We start from the raw sequence: 22,226 nt of genomic DNA on the forward strand, positions 1-22,226 counted from the left end.
TTTTTTTCTTGATGTAAGGGTTTATTGCTATAAAATTCCCTCCTAGGACTGAACATCCCATAAATTTTGCTATGTTGTGTTTTCATTTAATTTGTCCTAAGCCTTGAGTTTCTATCTTCATATTTGAAGAAGCAGTCACCTTCTCCAGTCTTTGCTGACAGGCTTCAGGAAGGATCTTCACCAGTTGGCCTAGTCAGAGATTCTAAGTGTCTCTAAGACCTTTCTAAGGATGTGTCTGCTCCATTTTTCTTGTTCTGTGTTGAGGAGAAATCCTTAGGATTGTGTGTCTTCTCTTGATCCTGCCAAGCCAGGCTGGGTGCTGAGAGTCTCCCATTTATTTTTCTTAGGGTGGTACCCTGAAGTATTGTGTACCTTCTTCCATGCCAGGAGAATCTAGTTGCCTGCTGATATCTGTGTGCCATCTGTGGAGGTTCATACATACCATCTGCAGAAGAGTGCAGGGTGCTGGCTATGGGGGGACTCATGGAATGCTGGGGCACACACTGGCTACTGTGGGGGAGTCCACAGGTGAAGTGTCCTTCAGGGTTCATGGATGGGCTGTTGGTGGAGACTGCAAGCCAGTTAGTAGGAATATTGGCTGAGATTGTTGAATTGGTGGTTAAGAGCCTCTTTCTTTCCTGTGCTCATAGCTGTCCCCAGACTATTCATCCAAGCTGATCTCCTTATGTTCTTGATGGGGCAAGGCAGAAGTGGGCCTCTTCTTGGGCAGTGTCCTACAAGGCTGGGGAAACTGGGTGCTGACTTCAGCTCTCTCTTTTCTTGTGGGAAAGATTGTGAACTGAGGGGGTCTCTCTTGGCACTGAGCTATACTGTCTTGGGGAAGGAATGATGTAGTTAAAGTGAAACTATTATTCTTACCCTCTTTAATGCCTTTATTCTTTTTCTTTTTCTTTTGCTTCAACAGGGTGCTGGAACCTTTCAGCTGGATTCCTGAGCTCCCACAAAGGTATTTTCGTCTATGGGTGGCTGTTAAAATTGGTGTTTCTATGGGGTTTGAGGGTTGAAATCTCCTATTCTAGCATCTCAATGGTATTGTGTTTTTAATTTTGGTTTTCACATGTTTTTTGTTAGCATATAGAAATATGATTGATTTCAGTGTGTTGATATGATATTTTAAAACTGTTGAATTCACTTATTCATTCTAGGAGTATACATATTTTTGCAGATTCCTTGGGATTTTGTATGTATACGATAATGCCATCTGCAAATAGGAACAGTTTTATTTCTTCCTTTCCCATCTGCATTATTATTATTGTTATTATTATTATGATGGTTATTTTGGTCTTATTACAGTGGCTGGAACTTCAAGTATGATGTGAATAAAATTGGTGAGAGTAGATATCTTTGCCATGTTCCTGACCTACAAGGAAAGCATTCAGTCTTTTAGCTTTGATATGATGTTAGTTGTCAGTTTTTGTAGATATCCTTTATTTATTTGAGGCTGTTACCCTCTATTCAATCCTAAGTTGCTGAAAGTTTTTATCATGAATGGATACTGAATTTTGCCAAATGCTTTTTCCTGCTTCAGTTAATATAATTATTTGATTTTTCTTTTTTAGCCTTTTGGTTTGATGAATTATACTGAATGATGGTTGAATGTTGCACTAACCTTGTATACCTGGAAAAAATGTTACTTGGTTGTGGTGTATGATTTTTAAAAATATATTATTGGATTTGATTTGCTGGTATTTTGTTGAGGAATTTTAAGAGATACTGATCTGCAGTCTTCTTTTCTCCACTGTCTTCATCTGTCTTTGATTCAGGGTAAAACCAGCCTTATAATGAGCTGGGAAGTGTCCTCTCCTTTTTTATTTTCTGGGAAGGATTTTGTGAACATTGGTGTTAATTCTTCTTTAAAGTCGGTAGAAATTTGCAGTGAAACCATCTGAGCCTTAAGATTTCTTTTTCAAAAGATTTTTAATGAAAAAATAAATTTTCTCTATTGTTAAGAGTCTCTTATGGTTTGTTTCTCTATATTCTTTTTTTTTTTCTCCTTCCTGGGCTAGATGGATGATGGATATTAAGGAAGGCACCTTATATATTGAGCACTGGGTTTCTATGTAACTGATGAATCACTGAATTCTACTCCTGAAACCAATATAGTGCTGCATATTAGCTAACTAAAATTTAAATAAAGATTAAAAAAATTCAATTTTAAAAAGAGTTATGGTGGAATTGGTCAGTTTCTTCTAAATAATCAAATTTATGAGCATAAAGTTGTTCATAATACTTCCTTATTATCTGTAGTAATAATAGAATTTATAGTGACATATTCTCCATTTCATTCCTGACACTGGTGATTTGTATTTTTCAGTTCGTATCTTTGTCAATTTTGCTAGAGATTTATTAATTCTATGGATTGTTTTTGAAGAACCAGCTTTTAATTTCATTGGTTTTTCTCTATTTTTCTCATTTTCCATTTAATTAATTTCTGCTCTAAACTTAGTTATTTTCTTCATTCTGTTTGCTTTGGGTTAACTTTTCTTTTCCTCCTCTAGTTTCTTGAGATAGAAACTTAGATTCTTGATTTTGAGATCTTTCCTTTTTTTTTTTTTTAATGTCAGCATTTGATGCTATAGAAGTCCCTCTTATCCGTTGGTGGATGAATGGATTGAAAATGTGATACGCACACACTGGAATAATATTCAGTGTAAAAAAAAGAAGGAAATCCTGCCATTTGTGACAGGATGGATGGATCTTGAGGGCATTATGCTAAGTGAAATAAGTCAGACAGAGAAAGACAAATACCTTATGATCTCAGTGATATGTGGAATTCGAAAACAAAACAAAACAATAAAACTGAACTCATAGGTACAGAGAACAGATTGGTGGTTGCCAGAGGTGGAGAGTAGGGGATGGGTGAAATGGGTGAAGGTGGTTAAAAGTGACAAACTTCCAGTTCTAAAATAAATAAGTATTGGGGATGTAATGTACAGCATGAAGACTATAGTTTACACTACTGTATTATATATTTGAATGTTGCTAAGAGAGTAGACATGTCAATTATATCTGAATAAAAATGCAAAAATAGCCCCTCTCAGCCTCGCTTTAGTAATATTCCACAAATTCTGATATTTTATATTTTCATTTCCATTCAGTTCTATGTTTTTTAAAAATTTCTTTGATGACTTCCTCTTTGACCTATGGTGTACTTAGAAGTGTGTTGTTTAATTTCAACTGCTTAGAGATTTTTCTGTTTTCTCTGTTATTGCCTTTCAGTTTGATCCCATTTACACACAAGCAAGGAGAGGAGCAGAGGGAGAGGTTCAAGCAGACTTTGCACTGAGCTTGGAGCCCTAGGTGGGACTCGATCTCATAACCCATGAGATCATGACCAAAGCTGAAATCAAGAGGTGGCTGCTTAACCAACTGAACCACCCAGGTGCTCTCAGAAATAATGTTTTAGAAACTCTCTGGGCATCTCTTAGCCCAGTCACATTGACATATAAAATTGAACATCACACTTTTTTTTTTTTAAGATTTACTTATTTATTTTATAGAGAGAGAGAAGGAGCATGAGTGGGAGGGGCAGAGGGAGAGGAAAGAGAATCCCAAGCAGTCTCCCCACTGAGTGTGGAGCCCAACATGGGGCTCTATCTCAGGACCCTGAACTCATTAGCTGAGCCAAAACAAAGAGTCAGGTGCTTAACTGACTGAGCTACCCCAAAGCCCCTAAACATCACACTTTTTAATAATTTTTCCATATTTTAGAAATGTATATTTTAAGTTTTTTAGGGAATGCTTAGAAGTATACAAAATTTTAATAAAGTGAAAATAGAGTCACCATAATCTTAACAAAAGAAAGTACAATCATCACTAATTTATACTGTTTTATCTCCCCTACTTTTTCTTATGTAAACCAATAAATTCCAATGATTTAAGAATGCTTCTTTTTGGTATTTGAATGTGATAATGTTGTTATGTCGTAGCTAATTAAAAAAATATTAATGGCACTGCAGCAAGTTCCATTTTCCTTAAAAAATAAAATTGAGTCCTCCAAAATGTAGTATATTTTATAACTTTTATCCTTAATATTTTTCGTGTTTGTGACCCAGGGAACATTTTCTAGTTTCCACAATAAATAACAATATTAAGTGGGTAAAGTACCCATTCCAAAAGCATTGTTTTATTTTATTTTTTAAAAAGATTTTATTTATTTGAGAGAGAGAAAGAGAGAGAGACTGCATGCACAAGTTGGGGGGGGGTAGAGGGAGAAGGAGAAGCAGGCTCCCTGCTGAGATCTGAGCAGAAGGCAGATGCTTAACCAATTGAGTGATGGAAGCAACTCAAATAATGTGAACAAGTCAATCGTCAATATTATTAGGCTATCATACATCCTTTGACTTAACAAATGGCTCACCACACACATTAAAGAGAACTTAAAAAAAATAGCCTGGATTAACACTAAAGTTCAGTTGAATATACATATGTTTCTAAACCATAAGCTTCAAAATTTTTATAATACAACTCATGTACTTTTGTAGAAAAATTAGAATGTAGAAATAAACAAAAAAGAAAAATAAACAGCACTCCTAATATCACCTTTTAAAGAACTTACTCATTATTAATATTTTGGTATGCATATTTCCATGCTTCTACTATATGTCAGCTATATATATAGAGAGAGACCAAACTATACACTTTGGTTTTTTTAAGCATTTGTCCTAACTATATATGTATAATTGTATACATATCTGAAATGATGAATATCAGACATCTGACTCAATATATTAGAGATCTGACTCAAAAAATTTTGCTGAGGTTTGTTTTATGACTCAGGATAAGTAAGGTCTATCTTGATAAATGTCCAGGGTTGCTTGAAAAAAAAAATATATGTTCTATTGTTGTTGGGTGGAGTGTTCTATATATTTCAATCAGATCCTGTTGGCTGATCGTGTTGGTCAATTTCCTTTCTCCTTGTTGATAGTCTATCTAGTAGTTCTATCAGTTGTTGGGATAGAACACTGAGAGGGCTGTTGAAATTCTAAATTATAATTATAATGGCGAGTTGTCTATTTTTCCATTCAGTTCTTTCTGTTTTTGCTTCAAGTGTTTTGAGGCTCTGTTGTTTGGTGTGTACATATTTAGGATCATTTTATCTTCCTGGTGAATTGATCCTTTTATCACTATGTAATGTGTCTCTTTGTTACTATTAATTTTCTTTGGTTTGAAGTCCACTTCTACTCCTACTTTTTTGATGTTTACATGATATATATATTTTTCAGCATGTAGTTGAGTTGTGTTTTCTTCTTAAATTTTTTTAAAAGATTTTATTCATTTATTTGACAGAGAGAAACACAGTGAGAGACGGAACACAAGCAGGGGGAGTGGGAGAGGGAGAAGCAGGCTTCCCGCTGAGCAGGGAGCCTGATGCGGGCCTCGATCCCAGGACCCTGGGATCATGACCTGAGCTGAAGGCAGACGATTAATGACTGAGCCACCTAGGTGCCCCTAAAGATTTTATTTATTTATTTGACAGAGAGAGACAGCAAGAGCAGGAATACAACAGGGGGAGTGGGAGAGGGAGAAGCAGGCTTCCCGCCGAGCCAGACGCGGGGCTCCATCCCAGGATCCCAGGATCATGACCTGAGCCGAAGGCAGATGCCCAATGACTGAGCTACCCAGGCACCCCTGAGTTGTGTTTTTTTAAAATTCAGTCTCTGTTTTTTAATTGGTATATTGAAATCATTTACAGTTAAGGTAATTGTTAATATGTTAAGGGCTTAAGTCTGCCATCTTATTGTTTTCTGTTTGTTTCTTCTGTGTCTCTTCTGTTTCTGTTTCCTTTCTTTTCTGCGGGTTATTTGAACATTTTTAGGATTCCTTCTTGATTTATTTATAGGGTTTTGAGTGTATGGTTTTGTACACTTTTCTTTGTGGTTGTTTCATTAAAATGTATATATGTATGTACCTGTACCTCTGAAACAAATAATACGTTATATGTTAAAAAAGAGAAGATAGTAGGAAGGGTAAAAGGAAGGGGAGAAATCGGAGGGGGAGACGAACCATGAGAGACGATGGACTCTGAGAAACAAACTGAGGGTTCTAGAGGGGAGGGGGTGGGGGGATGGGTTAGCCTGGTGATGGGTATTAAGGAGGGCACATACTGCATGGAGCACTGGGTGTTATATGCAAACAATGAGTCATGGGACACTACATCAAAAACTAATGATGTAATGTATGGTGGTTAACATAACATAATAAAATAAAAAAATGTATATATGTGACTCATATCATAGTCCACTGGTATCAACTTTTTACCACTTTTAGTAAAGTGGTAAGAAAGAAAAAAAGAAAGAAAGAAAGAAAGAAAGAAAGAAAGAAAGAAAGAAAGAAAGAAAGAAAGAAAGAAAGAAAGAAAGAAAAAACAGTTCCATTTAGATGTCCCTTTGCTCTTCCCACTTTTGAATATCATTATCTTGAGTATCAGCTGGATTATAATTTTTGTTTTAACCATTGCATGTGAAATGGAAAACTCATGAGAAGAAGAATTTACCCATATTTCTGCTCCTTTTATTGTTCATTGTTTCTGATGCTTCAAAAAAATCCTTTTTTTTTTTTAAGATTTTATTTATTTATTTGACAGAGAGAGACACAGCGAGAGTGAGAACACAAGCAGGGGGAGTGGGAGAGAGAGAAGCAGGCCTCCTGCCAAGCAGGGAGCCCGATGCCGGGCTGGAACCCAGCACCCTGGGATTCTGACCTGAGCTGAAGGCAGATGCTTAATGACTGAGCCACCCAGGCCCCCCCAAAAATCCTTCTTTTGATAAATATGGACACACATGAAACTCACACGTCTCCATATGTAGAATATTTTCATCAAAGAAACTCTCTGCTAACTCCCACCCCAGAGGCAATCATTCTGATTTATGTCACCACAGACTAGTTGTTGTCTGTTGTAGAACCTCCTATAAATGGAATCATACAGTATGTAGCCTTTGTGTCTGGCTTCTTTCACTCAACATAATGATCTTGAGTTTAATTTGTGTTGATGCATGTTTTAGTAGTTTGTTCATTTTAATTGCTGAACAGGATTCCATTGCATAAATATATCACAATTTTTTTGTCCATTCTTCTGTTGGTTGGCATTTGGGTTGTTTCTAGTTTTTGGCTACTATGAATAAGCTGCTATGAACATTTGTGTACAAAGCTTTTGTGAACTTATGATTTATTTCTCTTGGGTAAATACCTGAAAGTGGGATTGCTGGGTTGATGTCATTTTCTTTTTTCCTTATTGGGTTCCTAGCAACTTTTTGCTCCGAAAGTTACAAGATGAGTTGGGAAGAATTACTCTCCTCCCAACTTTAATTAAGGGGTCACACAAAATAAATTTTACTTTTAATGGCATAAACATTTTAATCAATCTTTAATTTATTCTGTGTCTCTTTTCTTGAACTTACCTTGAGTGATTGATCTTGCAGGGTTGCTTCAAAATTATCTCTCTTAGATCTCTAAGAGATTTTATTTCTTTATTTGACAGAGAGACTGAGGGAGAGAGAGAGAGAGGGCACAGCAGGAGGAGTGGGAGAGGGAGAAGCAGGCTTCCCGTGGAGCAGGGAGCCCGATGTGGGGCTCCATCCCAGGACTCCGGGATCATGACCTGAGCCAAAGGCAGGATGCTTCACCACGGGGCCACCCAGCCACCCCTCTCTTAAATCTCTTAATCAGAGTTTCTAGATTGAGTCTCACCTGGGGCTTTTGTTTTCTCTTCTTATCAGCTACTTGGTCTCTCTAAACCTTTATCTTTTTGTCTGCCAAATGTATATAATAATAGTCCTTATAGTATTGGATTGCTCTGAGAATTAAATGAGATAATTAATGTTTAGCCCTAACACAGTGACAGGGATGTAGTAAGGGCTCACCAGATGTTAACTGTTATTATATTATTATGTTATTATTTTATTGCTGAGATTTCTGTCACTGCTCTTATGCTATGTCTTCAAATACTTTCTGTGCATTTTGTCTGGAGTTACTAATTATCCCTAGAGTTAACGCTCCCTGTTGGCATTAGGGGAAGAATTTTCTTTTCTTCTTTGGTTCATTGACCCCATGCTTAATGGTCCCAGGGGTGACTCTGACACCTGCCTCCAGAAGAAGGAAGCATGTGTCTTCTCAGTCTAAATATAAGCACCCTGAACAGAGCAGGAATAGTGACACTCCCTCATGCCAACATGATCAGTCTCCAGCTTTCTCTTTTCTTCTCATTCCTCTTCTCTCAGAATAAGCAATGTTTTGAGCTCTGCTTTACCACATTCTCAGTCCTTCAGCAGCTACTGTGATATCGTAGGTGAGTTTAAGAGCATCAAGGGTGGGAGGGGGAAGGATTGGTAGGAGTGTGAGTGTGAGTGTTTGTGTATTTAGGAGTGTCTGTGAAGGACAGAGACTAGAGCTGGGAGAGAGGGAGTAGAGATGTGGGAATGAGACAAAGGATGAGAGAGGGATTGCAGCCTGGCAGAATACAGGATGGGGAGGGTGGGCCCAGGGGGAAGTGTCAGCTGGAGTAGGAGATGGCACTGGTTGGGAATGGGAACGCAGAATACGGCCAGTAAAAGCACCGGAGAATGTGGGGAAGAGACTTTTCTTGATAAATTTTTTAAGTAGGCTCTACACCCAATATAGGGCTTGAACTCACAACCCTGAAGTCAGGTCACATGTTCTACCCACTGAGCCAGTCAGGTGCCCCTGATAAATGTTTGAGGGCAGTCAGAATCAGACTGTGCCAAGACAGGGTTTATCAGTGGGGGCTATTCATGAAAATGGCTCAGATTTTGATCAGGATGTTGGTGAAACAGGCAAAGCTATGGGTGAAAGAGTAATTCACTAATTCCATGGTTCATTTGTTCAAATATTTCCTAAGTACCTGTGACGTGTCAGACTTTGTGCTTAGTGCTGTGAACTCCCAGTCCCAAACTGAGGAGGACTCTTGAGGAAACTTCTCTTGGTAATCTGGGTGTCAGGTGTGTATAAGCCAGGAAAGTCCTTAGTCAGTCTCCTGTCCTGTACTTTGCAGAACAGGTATAGAGACTTGGACAAGAGATTGTGCCTTGGAGCTGGGTTCTCTATGTTTTTGCCATCACAACATAAGAATATGGTGGATGATATTTATACATGATACACCACCATATGCTTACTTGGAGTTTTACAAAATCTTCAAAATGCTTATTAGGAGTGAAACAAATGGGTAGGTGTAAATTTTTCTTGAGATGTTTATTTATTAAAAACCTGAGTTACTGGCACCTGGGTGGCTCAGTTGGTTAAGCAACTGCCTTCGGCTCAGGTCATGATCCCGGAGTCCCGGGATCAAGTCCTGCATCAGGCTCCCTGCTCGGCGAGGAGCCTGCTTCTCCCTCTGGCCCTCCCCCCTCTCATGTACTCTCTCTCTCTCATTCTCGCTCTCTCAGATAAATAAATAAATCTTAAAAAAAACCTGAGTTACTATGTCAGTGAATTAAGGGCATATCGGTACCTTCACAGTATAGATAACACTGGCTTTAGATTATGAAAACATTTTACATGCTGGTTTTAAGTGCCTGTGAGCAAGAGTGAGGTTATTAGAGATATAAATCTGCATTTGCTCTGATTTATTAAAAAGATAAACATTCACAGCTTTTTGTACCTTATGTATTGAAAATAATTCCTTGTGACACATCTCATAACTAATCTTTCCAATATATTGTGCTGCAAAGAGAGGCCACCCTTATAACATGGGGTGAGGGGCAGGCTGTTTTATCCATTAGGGACATGGCTTCAGTGTGGAGATCCTGTACCTTTTAAAGAAACTGAGTGGTAAAAAACACTTGAGATCTGAAACCTATGTACAAAGAAAATGGCAAAATAAAATTACTACTTGTTTAAATAAATAAATATCTGCATAATACAACTAGGCCAAAAAGTAATGCACTCAACTCCTCTATAGTTATCTAACAATTGTACCTAATGTGGTTTGTGAGTGTGCATTTTAACATGTTGTTCTGATGTCAGGAGAGTCTTCCAATGTTAAGACTGCAAGAAGACATAGAAGGCTTTTTTGCCTAACCCCCTAAAGAGAGAAGGGGCATAACCAAAAAATAGAGTTGGTTGGGACTTGCAGGAAGAAAAGAAGACACTGGGGGGAAAAGGAGACAGTAAAGTCTGCTCAGGGGTGGCAGGAAAGAAAAGGCTCCATTTCTCCTTAGCCTGGATTGAATCTTCCCCCTGAATGCTCACTCCTGGCTCTCCTTGGTTCTAGAGCTGAAGCTGACTCCCATCAATCCGCCCTGCCCCCCGGCATTCTATAAATGATGGAGACAGTCTCTGTTTCTGCTGAGACAGATGGGTGTTTTTCAAAGCACTCAAGGGGATCCTGCCAGCTAGCTGTGACCCAAGCTAAGTCTATCAGTGGTGGACCTGCTTGGTGCACTACCCAGCCCTCGGGTCTTGGTTCTGAGACACCAGGTCCTTTGGAGAGATCTGTTCTCAGGCTGTTTTTCCCTCCTTAGGCACTTTTCTCATCCCTTTCACTCTTCTTTTTTCTGGGAAAAGAATTTCCTTTGGTCAGATTTGGATGAAGAATAGACTTTAGTGTTGCTGAATATTCATTAAGGTGTTTTGTCTATTGAAAAAAACTATGGGATGACAGCCAAAGAGAGTTATAAATAATAATAACAAGACTAATAACCTAGTCTTTGGAGTAGTTTATCTGAACTAACTCATTTAATCCTCCTGATTATCTCATGCAATTCATTGTTACCCACATGTTACAAATGAAAAGATGGAGGTGTAGCAGGAGTAAAGTAACTTGCCCAAGATCATGCAGCTAGTCAGGGAAGAACTGGGAAATTAACACAGGAAGTCTGGCCCTAGAACTCGGTGTCCTCACCAACTACACCTGTTCCTTCCCACTTAGTATGGTTCCCTGCCCCTTCTCCACCATTCTGAATCTTTTTTTCTCACTCATCTAGATATTCTCTTAGGGTTCTGGGAGGTACTTTCTGTGAGACTTTGGATGAGCCTCTTTGTGCCTGTGACTTTCCTCTCTTCTCATCCCTCTTCCTAAATGAGCCTAGAACTCTCCTGCTGAGAACCCTCAGCGCGGCTGAGATGGGGCCCTCAGAAGCCATTGAATGAAATGAAAGTCCTTCTTCACGCACAGTAACCTCCTTTCTGGAACTTCAATTACAATCATCCAGGTCTCGCTGCCCTTCTCCCTGCCCTGCCTTTGCTGTGTCACCGTTGAGGTTTTAAAACATCATTAGAATTACAGCAGAGAGCCAGAGGTGTTTTAATGAGGACTTATATCAAGTATCTTTTATTGAGAAGGGATGCATTAATAACCAATGGGGTTGGGAGAAGTGATGAGGAAAATTTTCTGTAAATTTTCTTCTAAGGAAAAAGAATTTGTTTTTTGGTGGGGTTTTTATTTATATAAATTTGGGGCCTGTGCTTTAGAATAGAGGCAGAGTAATGCTACCAGTGGCCTTTCTCTGTGCTTGTCCCAGCAAAGCTCAGCCTCTCCCCTAAATAGAAGTTGAATGAATATTTAAAATATACTGCCTTGGAAGATGTTGTATTATTAGCTCACCTGGGGACCATACTTCTCTGAATTTGGCCCTATTCCCTTTTCTGTACCCACCTGTAGTCCCATCGCTCCCTCCACACAGCCCATCATGCTCTGAGCAAGTGCATCTGCATAGGGGCAGGGGGAATAGACTCATAAATTGTGGCTTTCATTCCTTTGGGTGCTTTCCTCCTTGATCCCCTCTGATTATCAATAGATCCATCTAGTATTTATTTGGTAACTTTATACTCCTGATTCTTATTCTCCTTATGGTCCCTTTTCTCCATGTTCCCTTCCAGAGTTTTAATCATCCTTTCTCTAGTCCTAATAGCTAACAGGTGGTCCAGAGATTCAGCAGGAAACCAATCTTACCCGAGTATTGGGCAAAGCTAAGGAGAGAGGACTTTGTTTAACCCTTCTTAGCGGAAGGGAGATCTGAATCTTTTTGAGGGTAAGAAACAAGTGGGGCAGGAGGAGGGCTATATTAATGGAGCCACAGGGAAGTGTATTGATTCCTTGTACTCAGAATAGTTTTCCTGGGGGGACTCGTAAGGATAAGGAGATCTAGACTAGACACACATTTATGGAACCATTGGGGAGGAACATGAGAAGTCACAGGAGCAGGCAGTGAATATGGTCCCTCGCAATTTCATTGGTTGCTCCATTCCTTGCTGTCTTTAGGGAAGATGTGAATTTGGGCCAGAGGGGAGAAATACGTACCTTAGGCTCCTTCTGGATATCTGCTTGGTGCTCTATTTTCATGAAGAGGAAGCCACAAGTGCCAGGATATTAGGCTAGTATCATGTGAAATGTTCAGAGTAATAGCCAGATAAATTTAATGTGATTAAACATAATCAAGTTAGAACATAGTTGATCTAATAGGTCTTCAGGAAGGAGACACATTGTTATGAACATAGGCCACTACAAATTGGTATATTTTAAGGAGGTAATTTAAAGTTAAAATTTGTGTAAGTAGAAGTGGAAGGGAAGGGAAATTTAAGTAAACAGAGAAGGAGCAAAATCTTGGGGGGAGGGAGAAATATACAACAGGTGAGGGTGCAAATGCCACTTGCGTGGAAATGGTGGAATGAGGTCAGGAAACTGTAGTGGGGCCAGACTTTGGGAATAGGGTAACTGGAGGCAGGGGAAGCCTCTGTTAGTTCTTGAAGCACGATTGGCATAGAAGCTCTACATGCTAATGAGGCACCGTGGGTCAGAAGTCATTCTTACACCCAAATGAGCATTCCCTGGGAGAACTTGCCTGGAGAGTCCCACAGTTCAGAACCTGATGCTATCTTTTATGATCTCCGCACAGACTCAGGGGTCCTTTCTGTTCCTGTCACTTTCAACAGACTCTTCAGCTTCTGAGTTATTCTAGAGAGGACCCTAAAGTGCATCATGACTCACACCAACCTTACCATCTTCCATCCTGTAGTTTTTGTTCTACTGGTCATCCCTGGGTGGGAGGCTTACCACATTTGGCTATCAATACCCCTCTGCCTCATGTATATCACTGCTGTCCTGGGGAACACCATCCTGATAGTGGTCATCATCACAAAACATAATCTTCATGAGCCCATGTACTTTTTCCTCTCTATGCTGGCCATCACAGACATCCTGCTGTCTACCACTACTGTACCCAAAGCTCTAACCATCTTTTGGCTCCATGCCATATTGCCTTTGATGCCTGTGTCACCCAAATTTTCTTTGTCCATGTGATGTTTGTGGGGGAGTCAGCCATCCTATTAGCCATGGCCTTTGACCGCTTTGTGGCCATCTGTGCCCCCTTGCATTATACAACAGTGCTAACATGGTGTGTTGTGGGAAGAATTGCTCTGGCCATTGTCACCCGAAGCTTCTGCATCATCTTCCCAGTGATCTTATTGAAGCGGCTGCCCTTCTGCCGGACCAACATCGTCCCCCATTCCTACTGTGATCATATTGGAGTGGCCCGCTTGGCTTGTGCTGACATCACCATTAACATCTGGTATGGTTTCTCAGTGCCCATTGTCATGGTCATCTTGGACGTGATCCTCATTGCTGTGTCTTACTGATCCTCCGAGCAGTGTTTCGTTTGCCCTCCCAAGATGCCTGGCGCAAGGCTCTCAGCACTTGTGGCTCCCACCTCTGTGTCATCCTCATGTTTTGTGTTCCATCCTTCTTCACATTATTGACCCACCACTTTGGACGTAACATTCCTCGACATGTCCATATCCTGCTGGCCAATCTTTATGTGGTGGTGCCACCAATACTCAACCCCATTGTCTATAGTGTGAAGGCTAAGCAGATCCAGGAGGGTGTAGCCCACAGGTTCTTTGACATCAAGACTTGGTGCTGTGCTTCCCCTCTGGGCTAATGGCTCCCCATGAATTTGCACTCCAAGCTTTATCAAGGAAACTAGGCGTGAAATACAGAGATTTTCTGGACTGAGAGGGCTTTTACTTCTCTTCCTCTTTCTCTTCCTTCTCTGTTGTCGTCATCCCCTCCAACTTTTCTTTTTTCCTCTTCCAGCTTTTCATCTTTGCCTCCTTCTCCTGTTTCTTTGTTAGCTTTATCTTCTTCTCTTCTCATATCCTTTCCCCAAAACTCAGAGATAATAACTGTTACATGCCTGTGATGTGAACATTCGGTATCTTCAGTAGACCAGACGTGCTCCAGAAACACAGAGAACTGAACATAACATGAAGTGGGTTATAAGCACATGGATGAAAATAATTTTATATTTAACATCTGAAGGGGTTCCAGGTTTTTTTTTTTTAATCTCTAAATGTGCTTTGATCCTTTGTGCAGACTCAAGTAGCTCTCTCCTCACTTTTACAATGGCAGATGTTTTTGAAAAAGTCATGCATTACCTTCAGCCATCTGGAAAACTGTTCATTCTTCAAATTTCAGATAAAGAACTACCTTCCCTGAAAACTCTTTCCTGACTTTTCCAAGCAATACAAGGCTCCTATATTTGTATATTGATTGCATCTTGTATAAATCTCAAAATGTATGTAGTGAATTGTAATGGGTTGTTTATTTATTTGACCCCTAATTGACTGTAAACTCCTTGAAATCAGAAGAGTGTGTGTCATTCATATTTGTACTCCAGTGCATTATAAAATGCCTGGCACATAATAAGTGTTCGAAAACTGAATGAGAGCACAATCACCTCCTGATGTTAGAACATGCATTTCTATTATGCACTCAAATGGTCAGCTAAATTAATCCACAAACCAGTGATGAGTAAACCAGCTCCTCACAAAGACAGTTTGGCGTCAGGGAGGTAAATAAGCTGTAGATTGCAGAGCTTCTTACTTCTTACACCTTTGCTGTAACACAGGGACCAAGGAATAGACTAGAGTAGGAAGAAACAGGGCACTCTTGATTTTCTCTTCTAACCTGGCCTCTGACCCTTCTCAGTGTTAGGAATTATAGCACATTGTTCCTGGCCAGGTTAGCAACTTTGGAGTAGTCTCTTGGAGTTTAAAGTCTTGCCCCTCATTTTTTTCATACTTTTTCAAAAGAGATCATATACACTCATTTCTTCAACCACCATTGACACAAATGAGTCCAACGTCCCTCTCTCCATCCTAGAACTCTGTTTTTGAGTTTTAGATGCATAAATATACTTATCAACTGGATTTCTTCTCCAAGAGAGAGAGCTCCCATTCAGGCTAGCTTTTTTCACTGTTCCATTCCTTTTCTTAGGAACAAGATTATGATGATCCCATCAACTTCACTGAGCTGGAAACCCTGGGGAGTTTCTCAATTTCTTCCTCTCTGTCCTGTTCCTCAAGAAGTTAATGATTATTACCAATATTGATTGTACCACTAAATAATTATGTGGATAATATTTGCAGTCCTGTCAGGATTAAGGCCCTATCCCTATTACTTTCTAGCTGTGTGAATGTGTGAAACATATTTAATATTTTTAGTTCTCATTTTTTTTCATCTGTAAAATGGGGATAGCAATAATACCTCATAGGGTTGTTGAGAAGATTACATGAAATAAACCATATATATACTATTTGAGAAGATGAAATGAAATAAGCCATATGTATAGTACCTAATACAATCCTTGGCTCATAGTATCTGGGAAATATTTCATTAATGCTAAGTTCTTGGTATTGTTAATTTTCTTTTTAATGTTGCTCTACTAATTACTTATGTCTGTTATCATCTTTCACCTCAGATAATGCATTAGCTTCTTAATTGATTTCATTGCTTTCAGTCTTTTACACTGTAACCTAAACTATAAATTAACTCAAAGTTAAACATTCTAAAAGGCAGAGTTTCTGTCAAATACTTTCAAGTAATCTTCATTACTTATAGAAGTGCTTTCCATAGAATATTCTGCAGAAATAGCAGATATCATAATAAATGTTTTATAAAAAAGTTCCATGGTCAAATAAGTGAAAAATGCTGACACTCTGTGGGTTGTGCACATGGCTGTCCAAGGGAAGGCTAGAGTTTGCAGCATATCCCACAGTAATGTGACCATAGATATTTGTATCATTTTTTTGATAACACATCAATGTACATTTCTAAAATAACCTAGTGTTCCATTAGCCACTGTTCAGAAATCATAGGACTACAGGGTAATTTCTAAGCCAAGCATTAACTTAATAATGTAGTCCTAACTTACATTTCCATTTCTATCTCAAAACACACCACCATATAGCAATCTATTACTATATAGTAGTATTAATAATTATAACTTAAAACAATAGCTAATGTTTATTAAGGGATTAATCTATGCTGGCAACCATGTTAAGTGCTCTGCTGCATTAACTTATTTAATCCTTACACAGCCTTATGAGATAGTACCTTTGCTATCTGTTTTATACACAGGAGCACCCAAGTTTCAGAGAGGATGAATAATGAAGGCCACTCAGCTGGCAAATGGTAGAGTATTGACGTCAATTCCTTTTTGAAATCTTCCCAATCCCCCAAGTCAGAGGTGATTACTTTGTCCTCTGGCTCTCCACAGCAATGACATTTATCTTTCAACTGAATGTTAATTACTCCATGAAACCATCAGAGCTTGGGTTCTGTGAGAGCAGAGAATATATCTTACTCATCGTTATAGTTCCAACATCTAGCATAGGATTCACTATGTATATTTATGGATTGATTAATTTGAAATGTTGGTGAAGTGGTTGACTCTGGACCCTTCACTGTTAAATATTATCCAATTTTATGACTGAAAATCATTTGGACACACACATACACACCACTTAGTTCCTTCTGATCTATTTCTTCTACATCTCCACAGGTTTCTATGTACATCGAGGTCTAGCAGGTATAGGCAGGGTTTCAGTGTTCTATGTATTGACTAGCAGCAACTCAAATCTGCTCTGTCCATATCTTAGCCAGAGACATGGAGTCTTTAACAGATACAGTATGTTCAGACTTTTGTAGGTAGGGCATATTTAGATTGCCCACCTTCTCTGGTTCCTGAGTGAGTGATCTCTGGAGATTGGTCCTGCTGGGGTCTGCCTCTTTCTAATTAAACCAGATGCTCCCTAAAGACCTAGTGGAGTAGAAGCTCTCTCCTTGCCCAAGGGATTCCTGTGGATGAGGTTCAAATATTGCCCTATTTCCCTCCTGAGTCTGCATCTGTCAGCTTCTTTCACATGTTGAGGAAGAACTTTCTCTTGAACTGGGGTAAGTTTCTGGGAAGGGGATAAATATTTTGTTCCTAGGAATTTTAGGTTTTCTTGGAATAAACTTAATAAACTATTGATTCAGATGAGATCCTCTGGATAGTGTAGTATAAGTACATACTATCCAGTGTGTACATCTTGACATCTTGAGCTGCTGCAGACATTTTTTTACTATGCAGGGCTGGGAGTATGACTAATATTTTTCCAGAATTAAAGTGGTTTAAAAAATATTGAACACAGGGGGCGCCTGGATGGTGCAGTCAGTTAAGCGTCTGACTCTAGGTTTTGGCCCAGGTCTTACGATCACGCCCCATGTTGGGCTCCGCACTCAGCAGAGTTTGCTTGAACATTCTCTTCCGCTACCCTTCCCTGCACTCATGAGCACGCACACACACTCTCTCTCAAATAAATAAATAAATCTTTTAAAAAAAGTAAAAAAAAAAAAGAACACTGAAAAGTAAGTATATTAAAACCCACAACATTAAGTTTACATATACTATTTATGTAAAATTAGAATTTATTATAATTCTACTGGTTTTAATGGGAGAAACTCATAAATAATGCTTTCAAAATAGAATTAGGGAAAAAATTAGCCATTAAAAGCACATAAAAACATATATATAGGTGCTCCCATTTTCCCTTTTGCCTTGGGCTCCAATATGGCTCAGTACAGCATGGTCAATCCTATCTTTATTTAAAATTTTGATATCTTGTTCATCATGGATATTTTGACATTTTGTAGTGAGGTAAGTTCTTACTCATTTCACCTTAGTCCTGGCCTTAGGAGACTCAACACCTGGAAGGCAGACCAGAGTCACAAAGAAATGCGGCCCCTGCTTGAATCTTTCCATAATCCTGATAGTTGAAACATAGCTTTCAGTTTCAGGACAAAGACATCTCCCTATGTATTCAAGCCAAAGTGAGGTGGGATTTTCTGTTACTTATAATGTAAAGTGTTGTAACTGATACAAAAGAGAAGAAAAGAATTATTTTATTTTTTAATTTGCTTTTACACTTAACTATATGCCATGACTGATACTTTTTTCTTAAAAATGGAAACAAAACATTCTATTGTACTGTATATGCCATAATTTATTTTTTTGCCCTATTGATGGATATGGAAGTCGCCGTAATTTCTTTTATTATAGCAATAGTATAGCAATGAATATCCTTATAGAAATATGTATATGTTCTCATGCTGTGTCACCAGCACTGGAGGCTAATTTTTTTCTTACGTTTTCCAATTTGTTAGGAAAACTATGATATTTCAATATGACAGATTTTCATTTCTTTAAGTTTTGAGCACCTATGCATGTGTATATTGGCTATTTATTCTTCTTGTGGTATGAATTGCCTATTTTGATTCTTTGCATATTTTTTGTTTTTTCCTCATTCATTTCTACTAACTTTTAAAAATTTTATTATGTTATGTTAATCACCATACATTACATCATTAGTTTTTGATGTAGTGTTCCATGACTCATTGTTTGCATATAACACCCAGTGCTCCATTCAATATGTGCCCTCTTTTCTACTAACTTTTAATATTTAAGGATATTAGCCTTTTGTCTGTTATATGTTTTATAATTTTTTCTCCTAGAATTTTTATTTATTTTCCTAGAATTTATTCTTGTCTACATTTTTGCATAATTACATCATTCAATTATTACTGTCCATGAAATACCATTTTCTTAACTTACTCAGAAAGATCTTTCCAAACTTAAAAATATTTTCCTGTTTTCTCCTAAGATCTTCACTTTAATATTTAATATTTTTAGTTTTATTTTTAAAATATACATCTTTTATTTATCTACAATTTCTATTTAGTGAGTGAGGTGGGAACTAATTTTATTCTTTTACAAAAATATCATTGTCCAATATCCCAATGCCATTAATTGACTAGGCCTTCCTTTCCCTACTAATTTGAAATGATATTTTATTACATTTAAAGTTTCAAATATATTAGTTTCTGGGCTCTCTATGTTGTTGTACTGATCTGCGAGTAATAATAACTGGCATTTGTTTAGTATTTTTATGCTAGGCATTATATTAGGCAGTTTAAAGAAAGCATTCGATTTAATCCTTGCAAGATAAATATGAATAGCTCATTTTCACATTAGGCTAAATTTCTGAAATGTGAAAAACTTACCTTTTGAAAATAATCAGAAAATTGGAAGCCCAGAATTTGAACCTGGAGAACACTTCTCAGATAATAAATATTTAAGCGGTGACTTGGAAGCTCAGTAGGCTTAACAAACATCAAAGGTAAAAAAGTATGTTCCAGATTAAGAGAAAAGCTTGAGAAAAGTCATGAAGGTTGGAAAACTCAGGTTTTGTGTGGAGAATAAATCGTGGTCTATTTAATGTCCATGTAATTTAATGTCAGAGTGCCTAAAGGGGACTAAAGCTAGAGAAGAGAGTCATAGTGGGATTGTGGAAAGCTTTGCATGCTTGAGAAGTTTGAGCTTTATCTTGTAATGAAAAAATCATTATATAAAGCTTGTAGGTGAAAATCCAATAAAGATTTTTGTTTGTTTTGTGAATACCAGCCAGGCTACAAATAGCTGATGGATATGGAGGGGTTGAGGATGGGAAGCTGGGAGATAGGGAGCCCAGTTAGTTAAGATGCCATTGCACCAAAACAAGTGAAGGATGCTTAAAGCCAGAGTAGGAACATGTGAGAATGGGGAGGTATATATGGCTTCTAGACATTGCTGAGATGTGACCAGGAACCTTTATTTATATTTGTGTTTGTAATGATAACGTAGGAAATAAAAGCATAATATTATATACTCTAAGTCAAGGCATTAGTGATTGATTTAATTATCTAATGTTCAACTGTTAGTGAAACTTATTGTTGGTTCTGCCCACTGACTCTCTCTTTCTGTAGTCTTCATAGAGAGACTCCCAAATCAGGCATGTTCGGTGCTAACTTCTCCACTTTCCACCCCGCTGTGTTCATCCTACTTGGCATCCCAGGACTGGAGAACTATCACACCTGGCTTTCTCTCCCCTTCTGCCTCATGTACATCACTGCAGTATTGGGAAATGGAATGCTCATCCTTGTCTTCAGTGCACACACCCTCCCTCAACCCATGTATGTCTTCCTATCCATGTTGGCTGTCACTGACATCCTGCTGTCCACCACCACTCTTCCCAAGGCCCTGGCTATTTTTTGGTTTCATGCTGGGGAGATTGCCTTTGATGCCTGCATCACTCAGATGTTTTTCATCCATATTACCTTTGTGGCTGGGTCGGGTATCCTGTTGGCCATGGCATTTGACCGCTATGTGGACATTTGTACTCCCTTGAGATACACAGCCATCTTAACTCCTATGGCAATTGGAAAAATGACTCTGGCAATCTGGGGATGAAGCATTGGGACTATTTTCCCTATCATATTCCTCCTGAAGAGGTTGCCATACTGTCGAACTAATATCATCCCCCACTCATATTGTGAGCACATTGGGGTGACCAGATTGGCCTGTGCTGACATCCCTGTCAATATCCGGTATGGCTTCTCAGTGCCAGTGGCATCAGTTTTGGTAGACATTGCACTCATTGGTATTTCCTACACTTTGATTCTCCAAGCTGTGTTTAGACTTCCTTCCCAGGATGCCTGGCACAAGGCTCTCAGTACGTGTGGTTCCCACAATGGAGTCATTCTCTTCTTTTTCATCCCATCCTTTTTTAATTTCTTGACCCACTGATTTGGCAAGAATATCCCCCACCATGTCCACATCCTTCTGGCAAATCTCTATGTGTTAATTCCCCCCCATGCTTAATTCCATCATCTATAGAGCAAAAACGAAGCAAATCAGGGATAGTATGGCTCACATGTTATCTGTTTTGGGGAAGTCTTGAGAAAGTTTGTGTTTCTTTCACAGTTTTCTCTTATCAGCAGGAGAAAAAAGAACTTAACAACCAAGTTCTCAAGTTTAGGCACTTTAGTGTACTGAAGCAGAAAATACATAGGCTTTGGAATAAAATGTATCTAGATTCAAATCCTAGCTCATTTACTTCCTGATTTTTGACCATGACTAGGTTCCTACCTTTTGGAAATTTAGTCCTAACATATAAAATATAACCAATTGTGCCTATGCTGTAAGAGTTTTGTAAGTATTAAAATTTATAAACTACTTGGTACATTGCTCAGCTCTTAGTGGGCTCTCAATGTTAGCTATAAATCTAACTTGAAGTTTGTTACCTGAGGAAGATGGTTTAGATTTGATGTATGTGAGATTTCCAATATTTCCAGAGGCTGCTCTGCCTTCTGCTTACCTTCCAAGACTATTATAGCCATCATCATCTCCAAATTATTGCCATCATAACCACGAGTTTGCTGTATGAATCAATTTAGGTAATAGACATACAAGAATGCTTTAAAAAATTAAACTGTTGAAAAAGACTAAGGTTGGTATTGATTACATTTTATATGTAAAGAACTATTACCATTATTATATTAAAGAAATTTCTTAACTCATGCAGGAAATGGGTTGAGTGACATAGACACAGGTATTGCCCTTAAAGTGTTAGTTGTCTGAGTTGGACACATGAACGAAGAGCAAGTTATGGGGATCCACATTGATAATAGAAGAATATGATACAGCAGACAAATATTCAGATGTTAAAAAGAGGAAGTAAGCTAATACTCTATGATTCTATGTCTTCTTCTATATCCCTACATTCCCCCTGAATTAGAGACAGTTCTATGGCTTTAAATTCTATTCCATTCCATTTGGAATGATTTCCAAGTTGATATCTCCAGCCTTGACTTTTTCTTTGAAATCCACATTCATATATTCAACTGTTTCTTGACATCTCCAGTTATGTGTCTTGTAGACATCTCAAAATAAACATGTCTGTATTAGGATAGTTTAAGCTATGCTTTATTTCAGTTAATTAACAAGACAAAGTTCATTCCTCTCTTACTTAAAGTATAGTGTGTATCAACAGAATCTATTCTCCATCAGGTAGCCAGGAATCCTGGATCCCTCTGTCTTGTGAAGTGTTGTCAT

General features: G+C 38.4%; 2 protein-coding genes and 1 pseudogene across 2 annotated transcripts in view; all 3 read left to right on the forward strand.

Moving 5' to 3' along the window:
- FHIP1B (FHF complex subunit HOOK interacting protein 1B) overlaps window positions 1-3,260 on the forward strand; it is a 59,510-nt gene extending 56,250 nt beyond the window's left edge. The window contains exons 15-16 of the mRNA XM_088017767.1: window positions 926-967; window positions 3,241-3,260. Coding sequence (XP_087873893.1) covers window positions 926-967; window positions 3,241-3,245 — 47 coding nt within the window. The 3' untranslated portion in view covers window positions 3,246-3,260. The remainder of the gene's footprint in view (window positions 1-925; window positions 968-3,240) is intronic.
- Window positions 3,261-12,955: 9,695 nt separating this feature from the next.
- Window positions 12,956-13,913, forward strand: LOC114219372 (olfactory receptor 52B2-like). Its single transcript, XM_028116935.1, is given in 3 exon segments — window positions 12,956-13,226; window positions 13,229-13,606; window positions 13,609-13,913. Coding segments are annotated over 3 exon segments (954 nt in total).
- Window positions 13,914-20,126: 6,213 nt separating this feature from the next.
- Window positions 20,127-21,072, forward strand: LOC114219373 (olfactory receptor 52B2-like; annotated as a pseudogene).
- The last annotated feature ends 1,154 nt before the right edge of the window (window positions 21,073-22,226 follow it).

Source organism: Eumetopias jubatus, unplaced genomic scaffold (genome assembly GCF_037043125.1).
Source record: "Eumetopias jubatus isolate StellerSeaLion01/CBP00866 unplaced genomic scaffold, mEumJub1_p1.0 scaffold_13, whole genome shotgun sequence".
In the NCBI taxonomy this organism is placed as follows: Eukaryota; Metazoa; Chordata; class Mammalia; order Carnivora; family Otariidae; genus Eumetopias; species Eumetopias jubatus.